Source organism: Podarcis liolepis, assembly GCF_965112155.1.
Source record: "Podarcis liolepis genome assembly, chromosome: 2".
NCBI classification, from domain to species: Eukaryota; Metazoa; Chordata; class Lepidosauria; order Squamata; family Lacertidae; genus Podarcis; species Podarcis liolepis.
In genome coordinates this window covers 31,446,730-31,468,334 of record NC_139555.1, presented here as the reverse complement: position 1 = coordinate 31,468,334, position 21,605 = coordinate 31,446,730, and the positions used below count along the sequence as shown (strand labels likewise).

Genomic DNA, 21,605 nt, shown 5'->3' with positions numbered 1-21,605 from the left:
AATATAGTGCCCCGTTACCTCTGACCTGGCTGGTCTCCATGCCAAGAGAAGAAGAAGAAGAGTTTGGATTGATATCCTGCTATATCACTACCCTAAGGAGTCTCAAAGCGGCTAACAATCTCCTTTCCCTCCCTCCCCCACAACAAACACTCTGTGAGGTGAGTGGGGCTGAGAGACTTCAAAGAAGTGTGACTAGCCCAAGGTTACCCAGCAGCTGCATGTGGAGGAGCGGAGACGCGGACCCGGTTCCCCAGATTATGAGTCTACCGCTCTTAACCATTACACCACACTGGCTCTCAAGAAGGTCAAGAAGGCAGCAATGGCTCTGAGGAGGTGAATGGGCTTAGGGAGCCTGGGTTATGGCAACCTCTGGCACTAGCCATGTTTCTACTGAGAGACCAGGCTGGGCTACTCTATACTGAATGGTTATTCTTTGCTCCCTGTACTGGGCCAGTGCTGGATAAAGCTTCTTGTTCCTCCTCACCAAATGAGATCTCTGGCCTTCTGTCAAAGGTGGGGGAACTACAACTCCCATCATCCCTGTTGTGACACTAGACCTGGATGGAGTGATGGGAGTCAGAGTCTAACAACAGGCTCCTCACTGCTGTTTTATATGCATCGTTCAGACATTACTTACCGTATTTTTCACCCTATAGGACGCACTTTTCCCCCTCCAAAAATGAAGGGGAAATGTGTGTGCGTCCTATGGCGCAAATGCAGGCTTTTGCTGAAGCCTGGAGAGCTAGAGGGGTCGGTGCGCACCCACCCCTCTCGCTCTCCAGGCTTCAGGAAGCTATCTGCAAGCCTTGGGAGCCCGGCGCGACTTCCCGCCGGGCTCCCAAGGCTTGCGGACAGCAGCCTGCAGCCCGAAACCCGGGGAGCGGAGTGGAGTGCACCCTGGGCTTCAGGCAGCTATCCGCAAGCCTGGAGAGCCCGGCGCGACTTCCCGCTGGGCTCCCAAGGCTTGCGGATAGCAGCCTGTTCTGGGGGCTGGGGTCGGGGGAAGCTTGGGCTTCCCCCGCCCCAGCCCCGCGCCTGGGGGGGAAATAATTTTTTTTCTTTATTCCCCCCCCAAAAAAACCTACCGGTAGGTGCGCCCTATGGGCCAGTGCGCCCTATAGGGCGAAAAATATGGGTACGTTGATTCTGTTTCCTAGGGCAGCTAAGACCATATTTTGTCTCCCTCTGGAATTTTAGGTGGGACAGAAATATTTCAACAAACAAACAAATGTGCAGATAAAACATCAGTTCTGAGAGCTGAATAGCACATTCAGCTCTTCTTCTCTGATTTAGGACAGATTTAGGACAGTGATGATTGTTGTCTCCGTTGTTTTTGGACAAAGCTGTGGCAAGAAATTGGATTTCCTAGGTGTTTTCCATCCATTGTACTAATCCCATCCAATTATCACCTTCATCTTCTTTTTCTCTGCCAAGGAATTCATATGGAATACTCCCTCCTTTCGTCACTCTAGTTCAGGGGACTGTAGCTCATTAGGAGATTCTAAGTTTCAATTTTTAATTTAAAAATAAAATAAAAATTAGATCCGTTTTATCCTTCACAGAGCAAACCTCTCAACAAGCTTGGTTTTTACAATGAATCTATGCTACTTTCAGCTACCTCTGTGGTGCAAAAAAAAGGTGCAGCATAATCATAATAAAGTCTTCCTGTGGTCTACTCGGATTTTGTTTGGGGAGGGGTTGTTTTTTATAGTATAACCCCAACACTCTCTAACAGGGATCCTACTGCCCTGCGTAAAAGTGCAAGCCTGAAGTCCACTGGGGTCTCCCCATCAGGTGAGCTAAATAGCCATAAATTGGACAAGTTCAAAATGATTTTGAAATGGTATTAATCTACAAACACAGACAAAGAAAAGAAAAATCAACACTTGCAAAGCTACTTGTTTTTATGTGAAATGGTCTCTTAGCTTGCAAGCAAGAGTGATGTCTGATTGCCTCAAGAATTCCACTCGGGGTGGAATTCAACACTGCACTATTACAAACATTCTGTCGGAGAAAGCATTTCAGCTTCCCAGAAACAATTCATCCTGTGCACTTGTTTTAAGAATTCTCCCCCCACCCTCGAGACAATTTGAGAGGGCCCATGAATGGGAAGAGATTAGGAAAAGCACCTTTGTGCAACGCTTCCACTGACATGGTTCTTTGGGGGAATCCCACCGTCTGGGTCTGGTTTCTCTTCCCGCTTCTATGATCTCTTCCAGCCTTTCTCAACCTTGGGTCTCCAGATGTTGTTGAACTACTGCAGAAATCCCCCCCATGTCACTTCTGCCTTTGAAATCCCGTAATGTCAGGGAAAATCTGGACGTATGGCAGCCCTGCATAATTCTCTAGGGGAAGCCATGTGCTTAAAATGTATGGGGTTGCATTCTGTTAGCACAAGGATTACTGCCAGTGCAAAGGAACTTCACTCCCTCCCCTCTCCTCCCCAGTGCACTACCTAAATCTGTCCTAGGTGTTTCCCCAACCTTCCAGAGAAGATTTGGGGAGGGTACTAGACGGGGGGGGGGGAGAGGGGTAAAGTCTGCCTCGTTTCTTAAATGAATGTGCCTGCAACAAGACTCACTGCATGCAGTATGAGATTTAAGCTGATGTCCAGATCCTTCTTTCTAGTTCTCAGTCTTTAATTTAGCATGGAACAGTATAAATGAGGAACTGACGTTTTCATGCCTTTGTACACCAAAATAAGATCTAAGGCAGAGACAAGCTGAAATACGGTTTTCTATTTTTTCCTTTGTACGGTAGACTAGTTTCTACTTGCGCACACCGCACTCTGACCCCATCTGCGTTATTCGTGTAAAGTAGCGCCATAGCACTTTAAGCAGTCGTGGCTTTCACCCAGAGAATCCTGGGAACTGTAGTCCGTTAAAGATGCTGAGCATTGTTAGGAGACCTCCTCTTCCTATCACAAAGTTACAATCCCCATTCAAACTCTATTCTAGGGGATGCTAGGAATTACAGCTCTCTGGTGGGGAAAGGGGGTCTCCTAACCTCCACCATCACTCTTAATCTACAGTTCCCAGGATTATTATTATTTGGGGGGGGGGGTTCTTTAGTGGCATCCAGCTTTAAACGCATAGCGCTGATGGGGTCTCTGTGCTCCATCCAGAGAAGCAAAGAGGCATTGTCAAAGTTGAAAGAGCGAGCAAAAAACAAATATCTAAAAGGGTATGAAACGGCGCTGGTGAGGAGGGGTGTAGCCTGGGCAGGGTTGTAGGTTGGGGAAAGCTCCGGGCCCGCCTGAGACTCTCTATCCCTGAAGTACGTCTTGCACCTTAGTTCCAAGCGGCCATAAACCTGAAACCCAGCTTGCGAAGTGCGCTGAAGCACGAGAAACCGGCGCCGCTCTCAAGGCAGGAAACCCGGCGGGCGCGACCCTCGTGGCTTCCACGGTCCCGGGTCGGCTCTCCTCCCCTGGGGGCGGAGTGGGAAGGCGGGGCTTGCGGACGCGCAAACACAAGTCGGGGCGAGGCGGGCACCGCGAGTTCCGGGCCGGGAGCGGGGCAGCAGAGCGCGGCGCCTGAGTCATGGAGAGCGGCGACGGCGGCGGCGGCGCCTACGGAGCTGCCAAGGCGGGCGGCACCTTCGACCCGTGGCGCTTCTTGCAGCAGCCGCAGGTCATCGCGCGCATTCTGAGTGCGGTGAGTGGCGTCGGGCCGGGGCTCCCGGAACGCAGCGCGGAAGTTGGGCTCTGAACTTTTGCAGAGGCCGCCCGGCTCCTTCCTGACCCCGGGCAAGTCGGCGCGCGCGCGCCCCCACCAGGGGCGCCGACTTATAAAAAATATTGGGGGGGCCCATACCGGGGTCCTGCCGCTGGTTCGCTCGGGTAGCCGGGAGAACGCAGTTCGAGGTGGCGGTGTTGGGGAGAGACCCTCGCTCAGGGCGCCACTAGACTTGGCGGCCGGCGGCCTATCTGGGGGGTTTTGGAGCGTATTTCGGCGGAGCGATTGGGGAGGAGGGGGCTTGTTGCCGGATTCTTCAGCTGGGCCGGAGATCCGCTGCTGGGGGGTCCCTGGGCCGAGTTGTGAGCACGGCCTGCTGAAGGGAGATCCAGCCGATTGCGTGACGAGGACGGCCGGGGCTCTCCGGCTAGGGCGCGCGGCTGGCTGGCTGGCGAGGGAGCAGGTGGGGAGGAGGCGGGGGTCCTCACTCTCTTAGGAAACGCACCCGCGCGCCCGATTGCCACGAAGTCCGAAGGGTGCGTGTGTGGAATTAAAGAGCAAAAACGAGATACGGGCAGGGCAGGCAAAGAGTTTTCTGCAAGAGGATGGAGGGCAGGTTGAAGAGAAAATCACTCAGGATGAGACAGTCAAATCAGCCATGATAAAATGGGCTCAGGATATTGGGTATAACATCATGTTTGAGGACTGGGAAAGGTTATGGACCACCGGAATGAAATTCACAGCATGTAATGCCTTGAAGGAAAATATTATGAAAATGATTTATAGGTGGTACATGACCCCAGTCAAGCTTGCAAAAATATATCACCTGTCTGATAATAAATGTTGGAAATGTAAGGAGGCTGAAGGGACATTCTTTCACCTCTGGTGGACTTGTCCAAAAGTGAAGGCCTTCTGGGAAATGATCTATAATGAGTTAAAAAAGGTATTTAAGTATACCTTTCCCAAGAAACCAGAGGCCTTCCTCTTGGGCATTGTTGGCCAGAAAGTGTTAAAGAAGGATAGAACTTTCTTTATGTATGCAACTACAGCAGCAAGAATACTTATCGCAAAATATTGGAAGACACAAGATTTGCCCACACTGGAAGAGTGGCAGACGCAATTGATGGACTACATGGAACTGGCTGAAATGACTGGCAGAATCCGAGATTTGGGAGAAGAAACAACGGAAGAGGACTGGAAAAAATTTAAGGACTATTTACAAAAACAATATAAGTTGTATGAATGTTAAAAATTTACACGATTCGGAAACTATAGCTTCAGCAATTAGATTTGGGAAACAGGAAATTATATTTTAAGTAAGAAAAGGTCAAAATCTAAGGTAATACTATGTTTAATTTAAGATATAAGTAACTGATGAAAAGTATGTTAAATTTAGAGGTATAGTATTTGAAAAGTACAAAATAAGGTACGAATCAAGGTAATAATTTGCTGATATCTTTATTATAAAGAATGCAGGGTAAGGGAGATGCGAGGAAGTCCAGTTAGTTATATAAAAAATGTGTTGAATGGTTGGTTTTCTTTTCTTCTTTTTCTTTTCTTCTTTTTCTTGTTCTTTTACTTTTTTCTTCGGTGTATGTTTCTAACTTTGTATTTGAAAACTTAATAAAATATTTATAAAAAAAGAAGAAGAGAAAATCCTTTCGCTTTTCTGGGGCTCAGGGAAGTCTCAGAGCCGGAGGTTGGGGAAGGGACCCCCTTTGCTCTGCCCTCTTCTCCCGTCTTAGATTTGCATGGGGGTCCCCGCCCGAGCTTGCCTGGCCACCGGGCCACACAAGGGCCGCGCTCTACGCGGCACACCTTGCTAGCCGCGCAGCTGTCCTCCGCGGCTGCGGAGCGGCCCTGCGCCGGTGCCCAGCCCCTCTGGGCGCCCGTTGCGCTGCCAATGACAAGCGGGCGACGTCGCGGGCGGGGAAGGCGTCGCTTTCTTTCCCGATCCTGCATCCTCCCAGTCTTCCAGCCCTTTTTTGGGTTGGAAGCTCGTCTCGTTCGCCCTTCTCCTTTCTTCACCCTGCGCGCAATTTTCCTCCCTCGTCTCCCTCCCCATTTCTCCTTCCTTCCTGACTGACGGGCTTGGGCTCGGGCTCGGGCTCGGGCTCCGGGTCGGGCTCGGGCTCCGGGTCGGGCTCAGGCTCAGGCTCGGGCTCGGGCAGCCACAGCGTCGGCGGTGTTGGCGATCGGCGGCGCGGGGGGATGGCCCTCCCGGGGGAGCCGGCGCTGCTCAATGGGGTTGCCAAGGAGACAGGCCGGCCGCCCCCCTCCCCCGGCCCGGCGCCCCCCGCCGCACCGGTGCCCGTTATGGAGCTGGTGCGCGCCGGGCGCCCTATAAAAGCCGCGGACGCGCCCACCGCCGCCCGAGATTATTGGGGGGGCTGAGCCCCCCCAAACGAATTTTTGAGGGGGCTCGGGCCCCCTCAAGCCCCATGGAGTCGGCGCCTATGGCCCCCACGCTGCGCTTGGCCGCGAAAGAGGGCGAGCTAGTGGCCCAGGTGAGGGTGGTGTAGCTGAGGCGTGGCCGTTAGGCACCTGGGCCGTGTCTCCTGCCACCGACAGCAGCGCCCTAGGAGGGGAAGTAGTTGAGGCGGAGCAATGCAGTGTCGTGCAGCGCCGTCGGGAATGGAGACACCTGCTGGAGGCCCCGGGCGTCGGCTAGGAGGAGTCTCTCCTTGTTGTTCCGCTTCTGAAGAAGACGCGTGGCCAAGTCCTCTGGAAATTATCCACTTCGGGCCAGTGGCGGGCCCCTCCGCTCTCGGCCCCCGAGGCCGCATACAGACGGCAGGTGCGCCCTGGCGGCGCGTCTCCCGCGCTGTGCCCCGTCTCTCTCGGCCGGTGGGGAGCCTCGCGCGTGGGAACCGGGCAGGGGCCGCTTCTGGTTGTTGGCTCGCCTTCGGCCGCTGCCTCGCTCCCATTCACTTACTTAGGATTGGGCAACTCCGCCGAATAAAGTCCATCGCTTTGTTATTGCGGGTTGTTTGAGGAGAAGCAGCCTGGTCATATGGCTGTCAGCTGATAGGCCTTGAGCCGAGCTAGGCTGCTGCCTTCCTTGCCTTTTGACGGGCTGGCTCAAGGCTTCTGGGTCTGTAACACAAAGAGGAACGCCCTTCCCTATGGGCAGCGTTTGTAGATGGAGAGAAACTCTTCAGATATATGGAGTATTTGCTTGGCAGTAAGGAATAGCGAAACTGCTTAGGAAGCAGCAGGCTCCCGAGTTTTGCTAGACCCAGTAAGACAGATCCTTTCATGGCTGGTTCCTCCAAAAGAGCCTTTCCCAAGCTTGGGTCTTCAGCTGTTTTGGACTACAGTTCCCATCATTCCTGACCACTAGTCCTGATAACTGGTGATGGGAGTTGTAGTCCAAAACCAGCTGGAGACCCAAGTTTGGGAAGCTCTGCTCCAAACATTCTGAGGGAGAGTTATGCTTCTAGTCTTCTGGTTTTCAGTGAGGGTTCTAGCAGCATCTTCCAGAGGTGATGTGAAATTCTGTCAATAATGGCACTCCTTAAGGACAATCTAAAAGTATTATCAGGTACTTATAATGGGAGGGGGCAGACACGGAGGGTTGGAGTTATGTAGGAAATCATGTCATGTTAGCAGAGGTTAACATGCCTGAGTCCTGCCTTCCTCATTTGAAAGACATTTTCTTGAGAGGTGAGCAAGTGCACTTCAAGTGTGCTTGATTTTTGACCTGTGGCTGAGAGCAGCTTGTTACTGGTGAGGAGAAAATGACAGCTTTAAAATTAGTTGGGGAGGTGGAGAGATCTGTCTGAACCCTGAAGCGGCTTTGTCTGAAAAGTCAAGAGGGAAGGCTCCTCAGCCATTTGTATGGTTCTCTTTCTGGGATGCACTGATCTCCAGTGCCAGGGATCTCAAACAAAACTCCTTACCTTAGCTGGCATGATGTCTAGCACCCAGCTATAATTATTGCTCCTCTTTTCCTTAGGGTGAGGCTTGAACTATTGAGGCCTCTGCTGCTCCATACTTTGTTCAGAATGAATGCAATGCATTTCTCAGCTGTGCACAAAGATGCAGGTTGGGACCTTGCAAGGGTAATGTTTTGCATAGAGGTGGGATTTCGGGATTTAGTGGTCCCAAGGTATGATGTTAAAAGCACATGAGGCCACCATCTTGCTGAAGCTAAGCAGGTCTGGTCAGTAACTGGATGGGTGACCACCTCAGAACATGTACACTTGTGGGTTCCATGATGGCAGAGAGATGGGATATAAATGAAATCATGGTTGATTTGTGCCTTAACGGAAGCACCTCACTACTCTGGAAGATGGTGGGTAGCATTGTACTTTTTTGTTGTTGCAGATTTTTGCACTCATTGTTTTCTCCTGCATCATTGGGGAAGGCTACACCAACCATTCTTCATCCGACAAGCTGTACTGCATCTTCAACCACAGTGAGGATGCTTGTCGTTACGGCATTGGCATCGGAGTGATTGCCTTCCTGGCTTGTGTATTCTTCTTGATGGTGGATATCTACTTCCCACAGATTAGCAATGCCACTGATCGCAAGTACCTCGTTATGGCCGACCTGGGCTTCTCAGGTATTTCTTCTTGGGAGGTGTGACATGAAACAAGTCCTTGTGGGGAGGGAGGGCAAGGCTCCGTACATGTTCTCTTCCTCCTCTCTCTTTTCCCCACCCCCTTTGCAGAGCTGGACAATGCCTTCCCTTGTTTTGCTCTCAGTATGTGAGTCTGGAAGAGCTCAGCTCCCCTGGCATGCTGCCTGCGAGGGCTTGTTTTGTCTGAATGAAAGTGTCTTCCAGGAGAGACTGCCTGTGTTCCTAAAAACACTGGGATGCTGTATTATTGGTAAAGATTAGTGCTGGGCAAGGAGGAGACACCATTGAATGGGTGCCCCTTTGTTCCCTGACATAAACGCCACATGCCTTAAGACCTTGAAAAAAATGTCACACGTTTCTTTAAGGGGGCTTCTAGATAGCATTTGTTCTACTTTGAGAAACAGGAGATTCTGGACTCCCATTCCAAGCCTTGGCCTAGATTAACTAATACTGTAATCAAAACTTGGCCCACACATCCTTCTGAGACGGTTGCAGAATATGCCCATTTTGTTCAGTGTAAGGTCTCCTCCAGACTGTCAATACTTTGTGGGAGGGATTCAAGTGCATACCAGAAATTCAAAGCACTTTAAATCTGCAAATCTAAAGTGCTTCGCTGCCCTAGAACAATAAATCCATTAAACAAATTATGTAGTTTGGAAAGCAATGGGGAAAAGTGTGATGCATTGAAAAGGGTGAGATAAACAAATGACTAACAGGAAGACGTGGAACATGCCACAGGCAAATCAGGATAAATGCTCATAGTTACATAACTGCCCCCCAAAATTATAAATGAATGCTCAGTAACGATCAGACAAAAAGCCGGGAAGCTTTTGTGCAAGCAAGCTGGAAAGAATGCTCATTAAACAAGTTGTCTGGAGGATTCGTAGAATTTCCTGATAACCAGAGCACAAGTGGCAGGTATTTTATCATATAGCTGTAGCCCCAGTTGATAGCAGGAGCAGAATGATAGTGCTCTGTACTTCAGGCTTCCCCAGCCTGGTGCCCTCCAGATATTGCCAACTATCTCCGACCACGGGCCATTCTGGCTGCGGTTAGTGGGTGGTGTCCCAGCACACCTGGAGGACAACAGGCCGGGGTAAATTGTTCTCCTGTAACATCAGCTGAAGGGTGCCTGTGCTTCTGTTAAATTTGAAGAGACTGGCAGAATAACCAGCAGGTAAGCAAAAAGAAATAGAGACCTACAGTTGTATCCAATGCTGTGCAAACAGAATGGGGCATTCCCCTCCTTCTGCAGCATGCCCCAAAATCAGCCCGGGGGTCCCCAAGCCTCAGGAGCTGGGAGTATCGCCTGCCTAGAAGTCTGTTTTGGCACTGAAGCTGTGACATCAGATACAGCCCTTAGAACAGGGCTTATTGTAGGCCTTCATATTCTGTTAATAAGTCACCCAGTCCCTTCCACTCTTGCTAAATATATTTCTTTCTCTTTGTGCAGCTCTCTGGGCCTTTCTGTGGTTTATTGGGTTCTGTGTGCTGACAAACCAGTGGTCATCAACACCACCCAAAGATGTAGTGATTGGCGCCGACTCTGCCCGTGCTTCAATTGCCTTCAGCTTTTTCTCCATCTTCTCATGGGTGAGTGAGGGTTTCTCTCTGGCCCAAGGAAGTCCAAGGCTGAAGTCAGGCAGGCTGCCAGCCCTGAACTGGGGATTGGCTATGAAACTGATAAGTAGTTTGCCAAAGCCTGTTAAACTGAGCTCAAAACAAGTAACCAGCTCAGATCTCTCTGGCATTGCCTCATAAGGTGGCCTTAGAATTTCCCTGGCCTTCCCATCCGAAACAAAGCAATGCTACTAAACTACCGTATTTTTCGCTCTATAAGACGCACTTTTTGCCTCCTAAAAAGTAAGGGGAAATGTGTGTGCGTCTTATAGAGCAAATGCAGGCTGCACAGCTATCCCTGAAGCCAGAAGAGCACCGATCCCTCTTGCTCTCCTGGTTTCAGAAATAGCCACGCAAAGCCTCTTGAGCGCAGCGTGAGCGCTCCTGCCTCTTCGCTCAAGAGGCTTTGCGTTGCTTTCTTGTTTCCCTCCTCTAAAAACTAGGTGCGTCTTATGGTCAGGTGCGTCTTATAGAGCGAAAAATACCTTGGAGGGATGGCTGCATAAATGGCTGTTGCATGTGACCAACTCTTCACAGACCTATCCTCGTCCTTGCCGGCCAGAGCTAATAGCTTGTTTCTGTCCACAGGGGCTCCTGATCACCTTTGCACTTCAGCGCTACCGCATGGGGGTGCAAGATTTTGACCACAGCTACGTTGACCCAGCTCCAGGTCCTGTGCCCCCCTACTCAAGCTACCCCAATGTTGGTCATGAGAGCTACCAGCAGCCACCCTTCACTCCTCGCACTGGAGAGGACTCTGAAGGCTACCAGCCTCCCCCTGTGTACTGATTGCTACTAGCACTGTTTAAAGCAGCTCATGGGGAATAGCCACCTAAGTGCAATTGATTCACTTGCTTGGTTGGGGAAAGGCATCTACTGTGAAGAGTAAGAATGCCACAGCTTAACTTGTGTGTATGTGTGTGTGCATTGGGTTCTGGGGTATCCTTGCTGTTTTTACCCTTGCAGAAAATACTTCGCTCCCCCCTCAGGGGTGTGAGAGGCTTTCTTTCTGGCCTGTGTGACGTGCAAGGCATAATAGTTGCCCCCCCAAAAAATACGCAGAGGATATTCAGCTAACTCTATAACAGGAGCTAGAGATTTCATCCAGCAGTTAAGGCAAGCGCCCTGTTACATTGCTTCCTACTGCAGTTATCGTAGTGGGACCCTTGCTGCTGGCCAAAGTACTTTGTGCCTTTTGTGCAGATGCTGTTACATCCTTGACTCATACCAGCCACTGAGTGGGGTGGGGGGGTTAGTTCCCATGGCTCCTATGGTGCTGCCTTTCTAGATAGGATAGTGCGGATGCAGTGCTTTCCTTACAGCTTTTCACTTGCTGCTGGATGGACATGATGCCAAAGCTTAGGCCTAAAGGCCCCCTCATTTCTTTTCTTTTTTAAAAAAATAACAATTTGTATATAAAGTGCTGGACTGAGCAATGTTGAATTTTTCCTGTGTGCCTTGTCTTGTTTCCCTCCCTCAATTCAATCCTAGTTCAAGATGGGAGGGGACCAGCTCCCTACCTGCACAGATATACTAATAGTGAAGAAACATAGTTGGGTACTACTGTTTGCTTCTTGGGGTAGGAAGCCCGCTTGCACAAAACTTATAAGCTGCCACACTTTCCTGGGTACCCAACAAGCCTTTCTGGGAAAGCTCTACCTTCTTAGGTTGGTTTCCCAACTGTACCTGTTGTGTGGGGCGTAACAGGAGACAACTCACCTACATGGGAAGCTATCTGAGGATTTGGGAAGTGTTCTAAATCTGTATCATGGCAGAAATAAACCTCGTCACTCCCATCACTTGGAATGCGAGATTTTATTATACATCCCATGGCTTCAGGGGAGATGTTTATGTGTGAACCCAGCTATGTGACCGAGGGCTAGCTGTGGGAAAATAATTATGCTGGCTGTAGCAAAGCAGTGGTGTAAGGTCTTGGCACCTACAGAAACAAGTACCATAAGCCTTATCTCAGCTCCTTTTTTTAGGCCGCACTTTTCACCTCCTGCTGTTCTGGGTTTTGGCCAACCAAGCACTCTAAACAGCTGATGCTGTTTCTCCCAGTGCAGCTCTTAACATGAAAGGGTGCCTGTACTATCGGGAGAAGGAGTATGGGCAATTTCAGTGGTGGTCCTACAACAAAAGTTTCCAAGCAAGAAGCAGGTCATCTTCAACACTTCTGCTGGGGAGGGGACTGAGAGCTGGATGTCTCCTACAATCTAAGTGGGTAGCCTTTAAAAACAAAATAGACACCTTGCTCTGAAGCCTAGTGAAATGATGGCGGAAATCAATAAAAAAGGTCAAAGAAGACATTCAGCACTGAGTTATTTATTAAAATAGCCAGATGAATAAAACATTTTTCTCTTAATTGATCACTATGGGAGAAGACGGCAAATATTCATGGGGAACAGAAGTGGCAGCAGAGCAGTCTTAGGGCATGTTTTAAGTGCAAAACTGATGGTTTGCTGAATCAAATGCAGAAATAGCTACTACCATTCATCATGCAGAAGACAGTAAGATCGAACTGCCAGAAGTTATACGACAGGTACATGCCCCAAGTTTCATATATAATGAACATGATTGACGCTCTCGGCCATCCTGAATAAATTAGGAAAGTAAAGGCCTGACACAGGACACAAAATCTTAAAGCCAAGACTACAAAGAACATAAGAATTGCTTATTGTCCACTTCTGGAGACACATATCTATCAAACCCTTCTACAGAAAAGCAGAGGCCTCATAACTTACGCAGGATTAGTAATAATTTTGTTAGTTTGGAAGCCTCACAGAACTATGCTATATACCCAACACGTAGCTAGATGTTAGATCAGAGAGATACACATAGAGTTGAGGAAATGATGTTTTGCTCAGGCAGTTAGTCTAGAGTTGAACATTATGTTCCATATTCCATGTTCAAGAATGGTGAAAGACTGGGAAAGAGACTAGCCCTTCCAAAGTAAACTGTTTAACAAGGACACTGGTGTTTGCTGAAATAAGAGACAATGGCTTTAAGGTATAAATAATATTCTAGTTTGACTAGGAAACAGGTTCTGCTAGTGAACATAGAGGAAACTCCCAGTTCTATGAGACAGTAGGAAGTCTTTCCCCATAAATGTGAAGCCACTAAGAGGTGAGCTTTCGGTTTTTAGCACACCTAAATTATTAGCCTTTTGCAACACGCCCCAGCCTCATTTCCTCCTTCAAAAGCAGTTCACTCTTTCTAGTGCTTTCACTAGTATTGTCCTTTGATCCACACACCTTTTTAACGGTATAGGGTTGGAATGAAGAACAGCACATCAATTAACCCCACAGAAGAAAAGGGCTGTCACTTTCCTAGTTCAGTGTGATGGGCTCCACTGCATGATTTGACGAGCAGCCAAAGCCTTTCGGGAACCAGCGATATCTAGCTGCTTATTTCCTCCCGGCAGATTCTCTTTGTCGTCGGTAGCCTGCTGCCGCTTCTTGAAGTAGCAGACACGGCAGACTGAATGGTACTTGTCTGCTCCTCCTATCACTTCCACCTAAAGAAGGAGAGAAGTGTTAATTACTCAACAGGTAAAAAGCACTTTTCTGCTGTCAGACTGATAGCAGGCACATCTCTGCCTCACAGATGGAAAGGAACCTTTCTGAGAAGGAAAGTACAGTGGACTCTTACCTCCTTCTCTGTTCCCAGCCGCTTTGTGTAAGAGGCTTCACGGTAACACTCCATGCAGACGGCATTTAGTTTCACCACACTCTCTGCTAAAGGGACCAGCTGCAAGATGTTGCCAAAGGCCTGCAGTGAAACAACCAGATGCAACGTTGGGTTGCGACACAGACCAGCCGGAAGAGAAAATTAAGAATTTAGAGAGGTTTACCTTTCTCTGGAAGGTTGCATCAAGGGCTGCCACAATGACAGTCTTCCCCGCATTGGCCATTGCCTCACAGAACTCTACAATGTCTGGAAACTAGACAGGAACAGAGGGGAAAAGTTATGTTCCTCCACAGTGGACAAGTCGTATCTCTTAGAAATTCATAGGACTACATGTGACACAACCAGTTCTTTGGTTGTGAGGAGACGGTGACATTCTTAAGAGTATTTGCATGGTACTCTTACAGTGAAAGCCTATGGGGTGGGGAGAATAGCCATTATGGTGTGGTCTCTTGCGGTTGCTGAACTACAGTTGCCATCAGCTTCAGCCAACATAGCCAATGGTCAGAATGACAGAAGCTGTAGCCCACCCTCATTGGCTAACTCCGGCCCACACATACCCATTCAGAAATAAGCATTCATTAGGACTTGCTCCCAGGGTAATAGTATAGGACTGTACCTTAACCCACTTATGTGTAAAGCGAAATTAAGGGAGCCAACAGGTCTCACGTTCTCTAACTGAATACTTTAAGGTATTCCCTGATGGGAACCCTAACAGCTACTGCTAGAAAGGTCTCAATTATGGGAGGAAAGGATGATGGCTTGGTGATAGATCACATGCTCTCTCTCTCTTTTTTTGCAGAAGGCCCCAAGATCAATACAGTGGCACCTTGGGTTAAGTACTTAATTCGTTCCGGAGGTCCGTACTTAATCTGAAACTGTTCTTAACCTGAAACACCACTTCGGGTTAAGAACTTAATTCGTTCTGGAGGTGTTCTTAAGCTGAGGTACCACTTTAGCTAATGGGGCCTGCTGCTGCTGCCGCGCCGCCGGAGCACGATTTCTGTTCTCATCCTGAAGCAAAGTTCTTAACCCAAGGTAATATTTCTAGGTTAGCGGAGTCTGTAACCTGAAGCGTATGTAACCCGAGGTACCACTATACGTGGCAAGCCTGCTGCTACCACCATCACATCACCTGAATTTCCAAAAAGTCGTTACAGGGGTGGGCCAGCTGTAGTGTGGGCTTCTCATGGTCCAAGACGGGCAATTATTGCCCAATAAGCTTTTAAATGAAAATTGTTCCTTGCTCATCCATCTCTACATACTCAACATGGGTGAGCTGAGATCAGTCTTGTATATATGAGTTTCTTTGTTTTCGTTAAAACTCCCAAGGTCTACTAATGCATTTTACATGTACAAAGCAAGAGTACATCCTCGGGGTCTCTTAACAGCTATTAGACAGCTAATTTGTGTAACAATCTGAAACACAATCTGAGAAGCTGCTGAATTGCAACTCATTACCAAACTTAAAACCATGGAGAGACCTGGTTTGAACAAAGACATTGGATTCTTATCTCATTATACATGACTAAGCCATTCTTCACCTTCTCATCCCTTGCCTTTTCCTGTAAGACCTATTGCAGTCGTCGTCAACAGGCTCATCTCAGCTATCTGCCAATCTCCCATTCCCACCACCCTTCTGAGTAATACCCCTCCCCACCTTCTCACTATATAGAAGGATCTGGCAACTTCTGTTTCAGTGTATCTGAAGAAGTGTGCATGCACACGAAAGCTCATACCAAGAACTAACTCAGTTGGTCTTTAAGGTGCTACTGGAAGGAATTTTTTTATTTTGACTATGGCAGACCAACACGGCTACCTATCTGAATCTGAAACACGTACTTGTTCTTAGGGAGACAAGTAACACTATATCAGATCAATCTCCACCTACTCCTGCATTCTTGACAAGAATACCAGCAGCCACAGTGCAGTCCACACCAAGAACTGACCAGTGGATTGCTCATTTACGTTTTCACCCCTGCTCTACACCCCTTTAAATTAATGTCTCTCCTAACCTTTCAGCAATACATTGTCCAAGTTCAGCTAACACTGCCAACACGGTCAAGAAAATAACTTCCAGAGAACCCACTAGCAGCAACCTGTGTGTGTTCTAGATAAAGATGTACTCCAATTACTGTAGGAATGTTGTTAGAATTGAACTACATTCTATTTAGCAATGATACATAAGAGCCTGCTGGATCTAGTCCAACATCCTATTTTCACAGCGGCCAACCAGATGCTTGCTGGAAACCCACAAAGAGGACATCAGCACAACAGCACTCTAGACACCTGTGATTCCCAGTATTTGGTATTCATAGCAACCCCTTCCACGTTCCTTTATACAGTGGTACCTCAGGTTAAGTACTTAATTCGTTCCGGAGGTCCGTTCTTAACTTGAAACTGTTCTTAACCTGAAGCACCACTTTACCTAATGGGGCCTCCTGCTGCTGCTGCGCCGCTGGAGCACGATTTCTGTTCTCATCCTGAAGCAAAGTTCTTAACCTGAGGTACTATTTCTGGGTTAGCGGAGTCTGTAACCTGAAGCGTATGTAACCCGAGGTGCCACTGTACTGTTCTGTGTAAAAGAGGACTGCAATCCTACATCTACTCAGAAGTCCCAAGGAGCTCAATGGGGCTTATTCTAGGGGCATAAAATGGCAGCCCAAGTCCCCATAGAGCTGTGAAACAGACTTATGCAGTAGTGCTTGACTGCTGACCCAAGACAGATTTATTTTATTTATATATTATTTTATAAACAAGTATGCCAAGATTTCTCATGTCATGTATCACAAAAATAGCATAATGTGGAAAAAATATCTACAACATATGTTTCATTATTCAGAGAAGATAAAAGAACTTACAAACTGGCCTTCATCAATGCCAATCACAGCAGCGTTAAGGGCCTCTTGATGCACATCTTTGAGACAACAAGCTGAATAGGCTTCCATGGTATTCCTACATAGAAACAGAAATATTTGAGATAATTGGATTGCTTTGGTTATAAGCCTACTCCATGGCAAAGAGTTCATTTTCCAGTGGCACTTGCAGAATGCTCTCGAATCTAAATAGCAGCTACGTGAGAGAAGACTTAGACAGGGAAGATGCTTGAATCCCCAGACTGAATCCCCTGAGGTCATATATTATAAAAGCATTACAGTGCCAACAGTTTAAGATAACAGTTTGTGAAAAATGGTGTGCCTGCTTGAAATTTCCCAAGCATATACACTGTATAGATTGGCCCTGACATTTTAGCAATTTACCTGTCATGTGTGGAGACGCCATTGACGCAGTAGCGTGTTTCCTTGGAATACTTGATCAGCAGACATTTGTACTGTGCAATTTGGAACCGGCGGACGCGGCGCATGAGTTCAGTGCTGCAAAACAAGAATGGAGATGTCCAGTGGCAAGCATAACCCAGGAAAGCCTAACGTGTTTCTGGTCAGAGAGAAACAAGCTCTTTTACTAGAAGGGCACATGTGGCTCTATTGTGAGTCAAAAAAGCTGCAGCTGCTACATGAGGAAAATTACAAAAGCACAAGACTGACTGCTTTAGTCACTTCATTACTAAAGATAACACCTACAATCGTGCAAAACACATTTCCCTCCCAGCTCTGGCGGAGACAATGCATTTTAAGAAATTGGTTTTTGTTCTAGAGAAGGCAGCACTATAAGTTTAGAGGTGAAGAGTAAAGAAATGGCAATTGCCTCTATTCAGTCCATAGGATCTACTCCTTGCCCTACAGTCTTGATTGGCTAGGGCATGGCAAGGTTTCATTCGATTTGTCTGCCAAATGGCACGACCCATTATTTGCTCTGGTAAGAGCAAATGATGGCCAGAGCCTATTTTATAGAAAGCAAACATTTTTGGGCAAGCAAGGTGCAAATCCAGCATAGGAGACAGTGCCACTTTTGCACTCATTGAAGGATCTGCAGCCCATTAGCCCATGCCTTGATATATTTTCACCTCTAGTTTACTGACTGAGGGAGGAAGCAGTAGCGTAGTGGCGATCAAGCAGGTAGAACTCCAGCAATTTGTGCCTCTTGTAGTATACATGTCACATACAGATCAGCCACGCCAGTTAACAAAACTGGTGTGCTAGGCCCAACATCTAGATTACCAGTACATATAATAGCAGCACTTATTTCAAATCTGCAGTGTACACACCTTTTCCCGGAGAACATGGGTCCAAAGATGACCTATAGAGGTTGGAGGGGAAAATGGATTTAGGAATGTTTTCTTCTTAAAGCTAAGTACCAAATATACAGGTTGCAAGTTAAATGGCTGCAGTCAGAAACACGTTGTTGAACTAGATTGAGCTCCTTTTAAGCCAGCAATCCCTACAGGAGCCCGTCCGTTATCAGAGGCAGCAGTTCTCTAAATGCCACATCCTAGAAATCCCAAGAGGGGAGATGGCGGTTGTGCCCATGCCCTTCCCATCTGCATCGTGAGAACAGGATGGCGGGCTAGAGAGGCCCTTTGGTCAGATCCAGCTGTGCCCTTCCAGCGGCCTCACGCAGCCTTTACTCCCATTCGGAGCCGGAGAGGCGAATATCGCTTTCGCACCCCCCGTTCCGCAATCGAGGTTGCTACCCCAAACCTCTCCCTCGCTCTCCTCTCCAGTACCCCGCAAAGCCAAGGGCCCCGAAAACATCACTTATAAAGGCGAACCTCCAGCCTCAGAACTATCAGCCGCTCCCCTTAATAAACCCCTCCAGCTCAAAGCCCTGTCGCATACAATGACACCAACTTCTACGTGCCTGGATCTGGCCGCGGGCCTTGAGGGGCGACCCCGGCTGCACTCCCGGCATCATCAGGCAGTTCATGGCTCCGATTCCAAGTCCTTGCCCGGGCAGATCCACCTAACGCCGGCCTTTCTTTCCCTTCGCGCGCCCGGCTCCGGCAGTTTTTATACCCGGGGCAAGCACTGTCCAATCAGAACAGATCGCGCCGTTCCACAGACCAGCAAAAGAAACCCCCTCCGCCCCTTGGCCAATCAGAGTCAAGGCGGGAAAAAACTTTCTTGAAAGTGTTTGGCAAGGGCGGAGTAGGCGCTTAAGCTATTTCCCGGCATGCTCTGCGAAAGTGAGGATTTTTTTTTTTTTAAGGGGCAGGGGAGGCACTTGTGTCCGGTCTCCTGTCATAGTTCCTCTTTCCTGACGTTCCCCCCCCCTGTTTGGCAGTCGGAGAGCAGCGCCTAAAATCAGTTCTCCAGCTTTGCTTGTGCAAAGGTTGCCATGTTTTCCTTTCATCATTTCTCATTAACCGAGGAACCCGCGCGTATTCGCTCAAGGTTGTGTAATTGTGTTTTAAAATGGGTGTGTGTGGGTTTCAGCCACAGCTTCTTTGTCCCAGAACTTGTGGCCTGCAGCAGCACCGAGCAGAGACTCATCCAGTCCATTGCCAGAGTTGCAATAGTCTGGGTTGCAAGCAAAAGCGAAGATTGGCACCATTTATTGTGCTATTGCTATTGAGCTTTAACATGCGGCAAGGCTCTTTTGTTTTGTTTAGCGCTGTTCAGTCTTGAAATGGAGTCTAGATGCAGATATTACAGTACAGCAACATGTCCAGTCCCTTCAACCTTTCCTCATAGGACATTTATTTGTGTTCAGGTGCTCAGAAAGTAATATACAGGTGTGTCCTGTAGGCAAATATTCCAGGTGATGCAAACTGCTGAATGTGAAATATCTGAATCAGCACATTCCTTTCCTGTTAAAATAAAAGTGTGTATTAGTCTAGAGCAGGGTAAGCCCAGCATCTGGCCTGAGGGCCACATGTGGCCCTTAATGCCTTTTTTTGGTAGCCCTTGGTACCATTTGACACATACACACACCCCTCTCTTGCTGCCTTCCCAAAGCCGATGAAGCTTGATGGCTCTGACAGGGTCCCAGAGTCCTCCCTACTTCTTCCCAAAGCCAATAAGTGCTTTCCCAGCTTTGGGGAGGTGGGGACCCTGCCAGAGCCTCATGCCTCCTTCCCAAAGCTTGGTGCCTCTCTTAACCAGTTTTGGGAAGGCAGTGCGAGGACTGGGCAGGGGCATTACATTTTGGCCTCGCTCCCCACCCCACCTCCGCCCCGTGCAACAAGGCAGTGTGCAGCCTGTGGGTTCTGGTATGAAAAGTTGGACCACCCTGGTCTAGAGAGTCATTCTTCCTCAATAACTCAATTTCTTTCTACTTGTTACTCAGACACCTCCACTTACCCATCAGGGACATACAGTGGTACCTTGGGTTAAGAACTTAATTCGTTCCGGAGGTCCGTTCTTAACCTGAAACTGTTTTTAACCTGAAGCACCACTTTAGCTAATGGGCCTCCTGCTGCTGCCGCGCCACTGCTGCGCGATTTCTGTTTTCGTCCCAAAGCAAAGTTCTTAAACCAAGGTACTATTTCTGGGTTAGCGGAGTCTGTAACATGAAGCGTCTGTAACCCGAGGTACACTGTACATACTTGATCTTCATTGATAATTTCACTCCAGGACATCTCTTTTAGCCACATCATACATGTATGATATATCTACTTTTCTTTGGTCTTTCTCTAAAATTTCCTTCACACAGCCTCCCTTATACAAATAGAAAATTGACTTCCAATGATATATTTTTTTAGATACTGGGGGATGTGTTTCTTTTTTGAAAATAATCTATCAATTTACAACTGACACTGAATACTGCAGGAAAGTAGCAAAATTGATCACATCACCATGTTCTAGCTCTTTCTTATTTCTTGTATAGGCTGCAGTAGAGTGTTAAACGTGTTAAGACTAGATCCCCCCCCCAAAAAAAAATTCAACCCACACACTATCTACCGGTTGCTGATTATCCAGCAGCTGCCATAGTACGATAGTACTGCATGCTAACTAATTTTCTTTTTCACATTTCACCCCCTTTTTCCCAGATGTGATTAAACAGCTGTCCCATTTGAATCATAAAATGAGAAAACAGCACCTAACAGGGATTTGCAATGTGAAAGCTATTATAATTACTGATGTGTTCGTTTATTAGGGAAAAAATTGGAGTGTTTCACAGTGAGGCTTGGCATATTTCTTGGTATATTTGCATAATAAGCTCACTAGCACAACATTGTTGTTAATCTTATCAAATATAACCTTCTGGCCTGTTGGGAATCTTCTTGGTAGCAAGGATAATTGCTCCTCTCGTAAGGTTTATTTAAGGGGTGTCCTGCCTGTCGCTTTCTTAAATTTATTCTCAGATGAGATTCCCCACACCCCTGCTCACAGTGAACTAGCTCATTTCACAGCATAACAATCTTGAAAGCTTTGCCGAGTGAAAAATGTTATAATGAGTTGATTATATTGTGACTGGAACACATCAGCAGAGGTGGGAAGGGTCAGATGAGGGATTTTAGCTAAGATCTGAAGAAGGAAGGAATAAGAACAAGAGTGATGAATAGTGGCAGCAAAACAGCCGAGAATTGGGGGGCCCAGGATAGGAGAGGTTTTATGCCATAGTTTCACAGAACCAAAGCCCCATCAAACTGCCTTAGCTATTTGTGGGGAAATTTAATCAGACGCTTTGTTCTTTTAAATACCTGGATTTAGTAGGTTAGGGACAGGGAATCTGTGGCCCTCTGGATGTAACCAGACGACAATCACATAACCCTCATCAGTGCCATGGTAGCTGGGGCTGAAAGAAGTCGCAGACCAGCAACATTGGAAGGGGGGCAGATTTCTCATCCCTGTATCAGGTAGGTAGACATCCAATACTAATAGTTCATTCATTCCTGAGTGCTTGTCTTGATGCAGCCAAAACTGCACCATCCACAACACAAGAGGAAGGTATTGGCAGGCTTGGAGGAAGACACGTTTGCAGAAGTACCGAAAAGGGTGGATGGACACCAAAACCAACCCAGTGAGGATTGAAAATGCTTGGTGGGTATGGAATGCTAACTGATGGGAGGAGAAATGTAGGAAAGCTTGCGGGGATGGAATGGCGTATCCTGGGAGAAGGGGTGGCTGAGTGGAACACCATGCAGTGTTATGTACTGAGTTGAATAGGATCCAAAAGGCAGCCGTCTGATTGGT

The 21,605-nt window shown here is 47.9% G+C and overlaps 2 protein-coding genes across 3 annotated transcripts; one reads left to right on the top strand and one right to left on the bottom strand.

The window, feature by feature from the left end:
• The first annotated feature begins 3,297 nt into the window (after window positions 1-3,297).
• Window positions 3,298-10,926, top strand: SYNGR2 (synaptogyrin 2). Its single transcript, XM_083487005.1, has 4 exons — window positions 3,298-3,656; window positions 8,007-8,244; window positions 9,716-9,855; window positions 10,471-10,926. The coding sequence occupies exons 1-4, from the start codon at window positions 3,543-3,545 to the stop codon at window positions 10,669-10,671; spliced, it is 693 nt and encodes a 230-aa protein (XP_083343131.1). The 5' UTR covers window positions 3,298-3,542; the 3' UTR covers window positions 10,672-10,926.
• Window positions 10,927-11,281: 355 nt separating this feature from the next.
• On the bottom strand, window positions 11,282-18,621 carry TK1 (thymidine kinase 1). Of its 2 annotated transcripts, none has more exons than XM_083487003.1 (7): window positions 18,328-18,621; window positions 17,735-17,766; window positions 16,830-16,943; window positions 16,431-16,524; window positions 13,736-13,825; window positions 13,534-13,653; window positions 11,282-13,399 (listed from the first exon to the last, which is right to left on the bottom strand). In XM_083487003.1, exons 1-7 carry the CDS (start codon window positions 18,391-18,393, stop codon window positions 13,217-13,219), a joined length of 699 nt encoding a protein of 232 aa, XP_083343129.1. In that variant the 5' UTR covers window positions 18,394-18,621; the 3' UTR covers window positions 11,282-13,216. The 2 variants fall into 2 exon arrangements, with proteins under 2 accessions (XP_083343129.1, XP_083343130.1); XM_083487004.1 differs by having other exon boundaries at window positions 18,306-18,441.
• Between the last annotated feature and the right edge of the window lie 2,984 nt (window positions 18,622-21,605).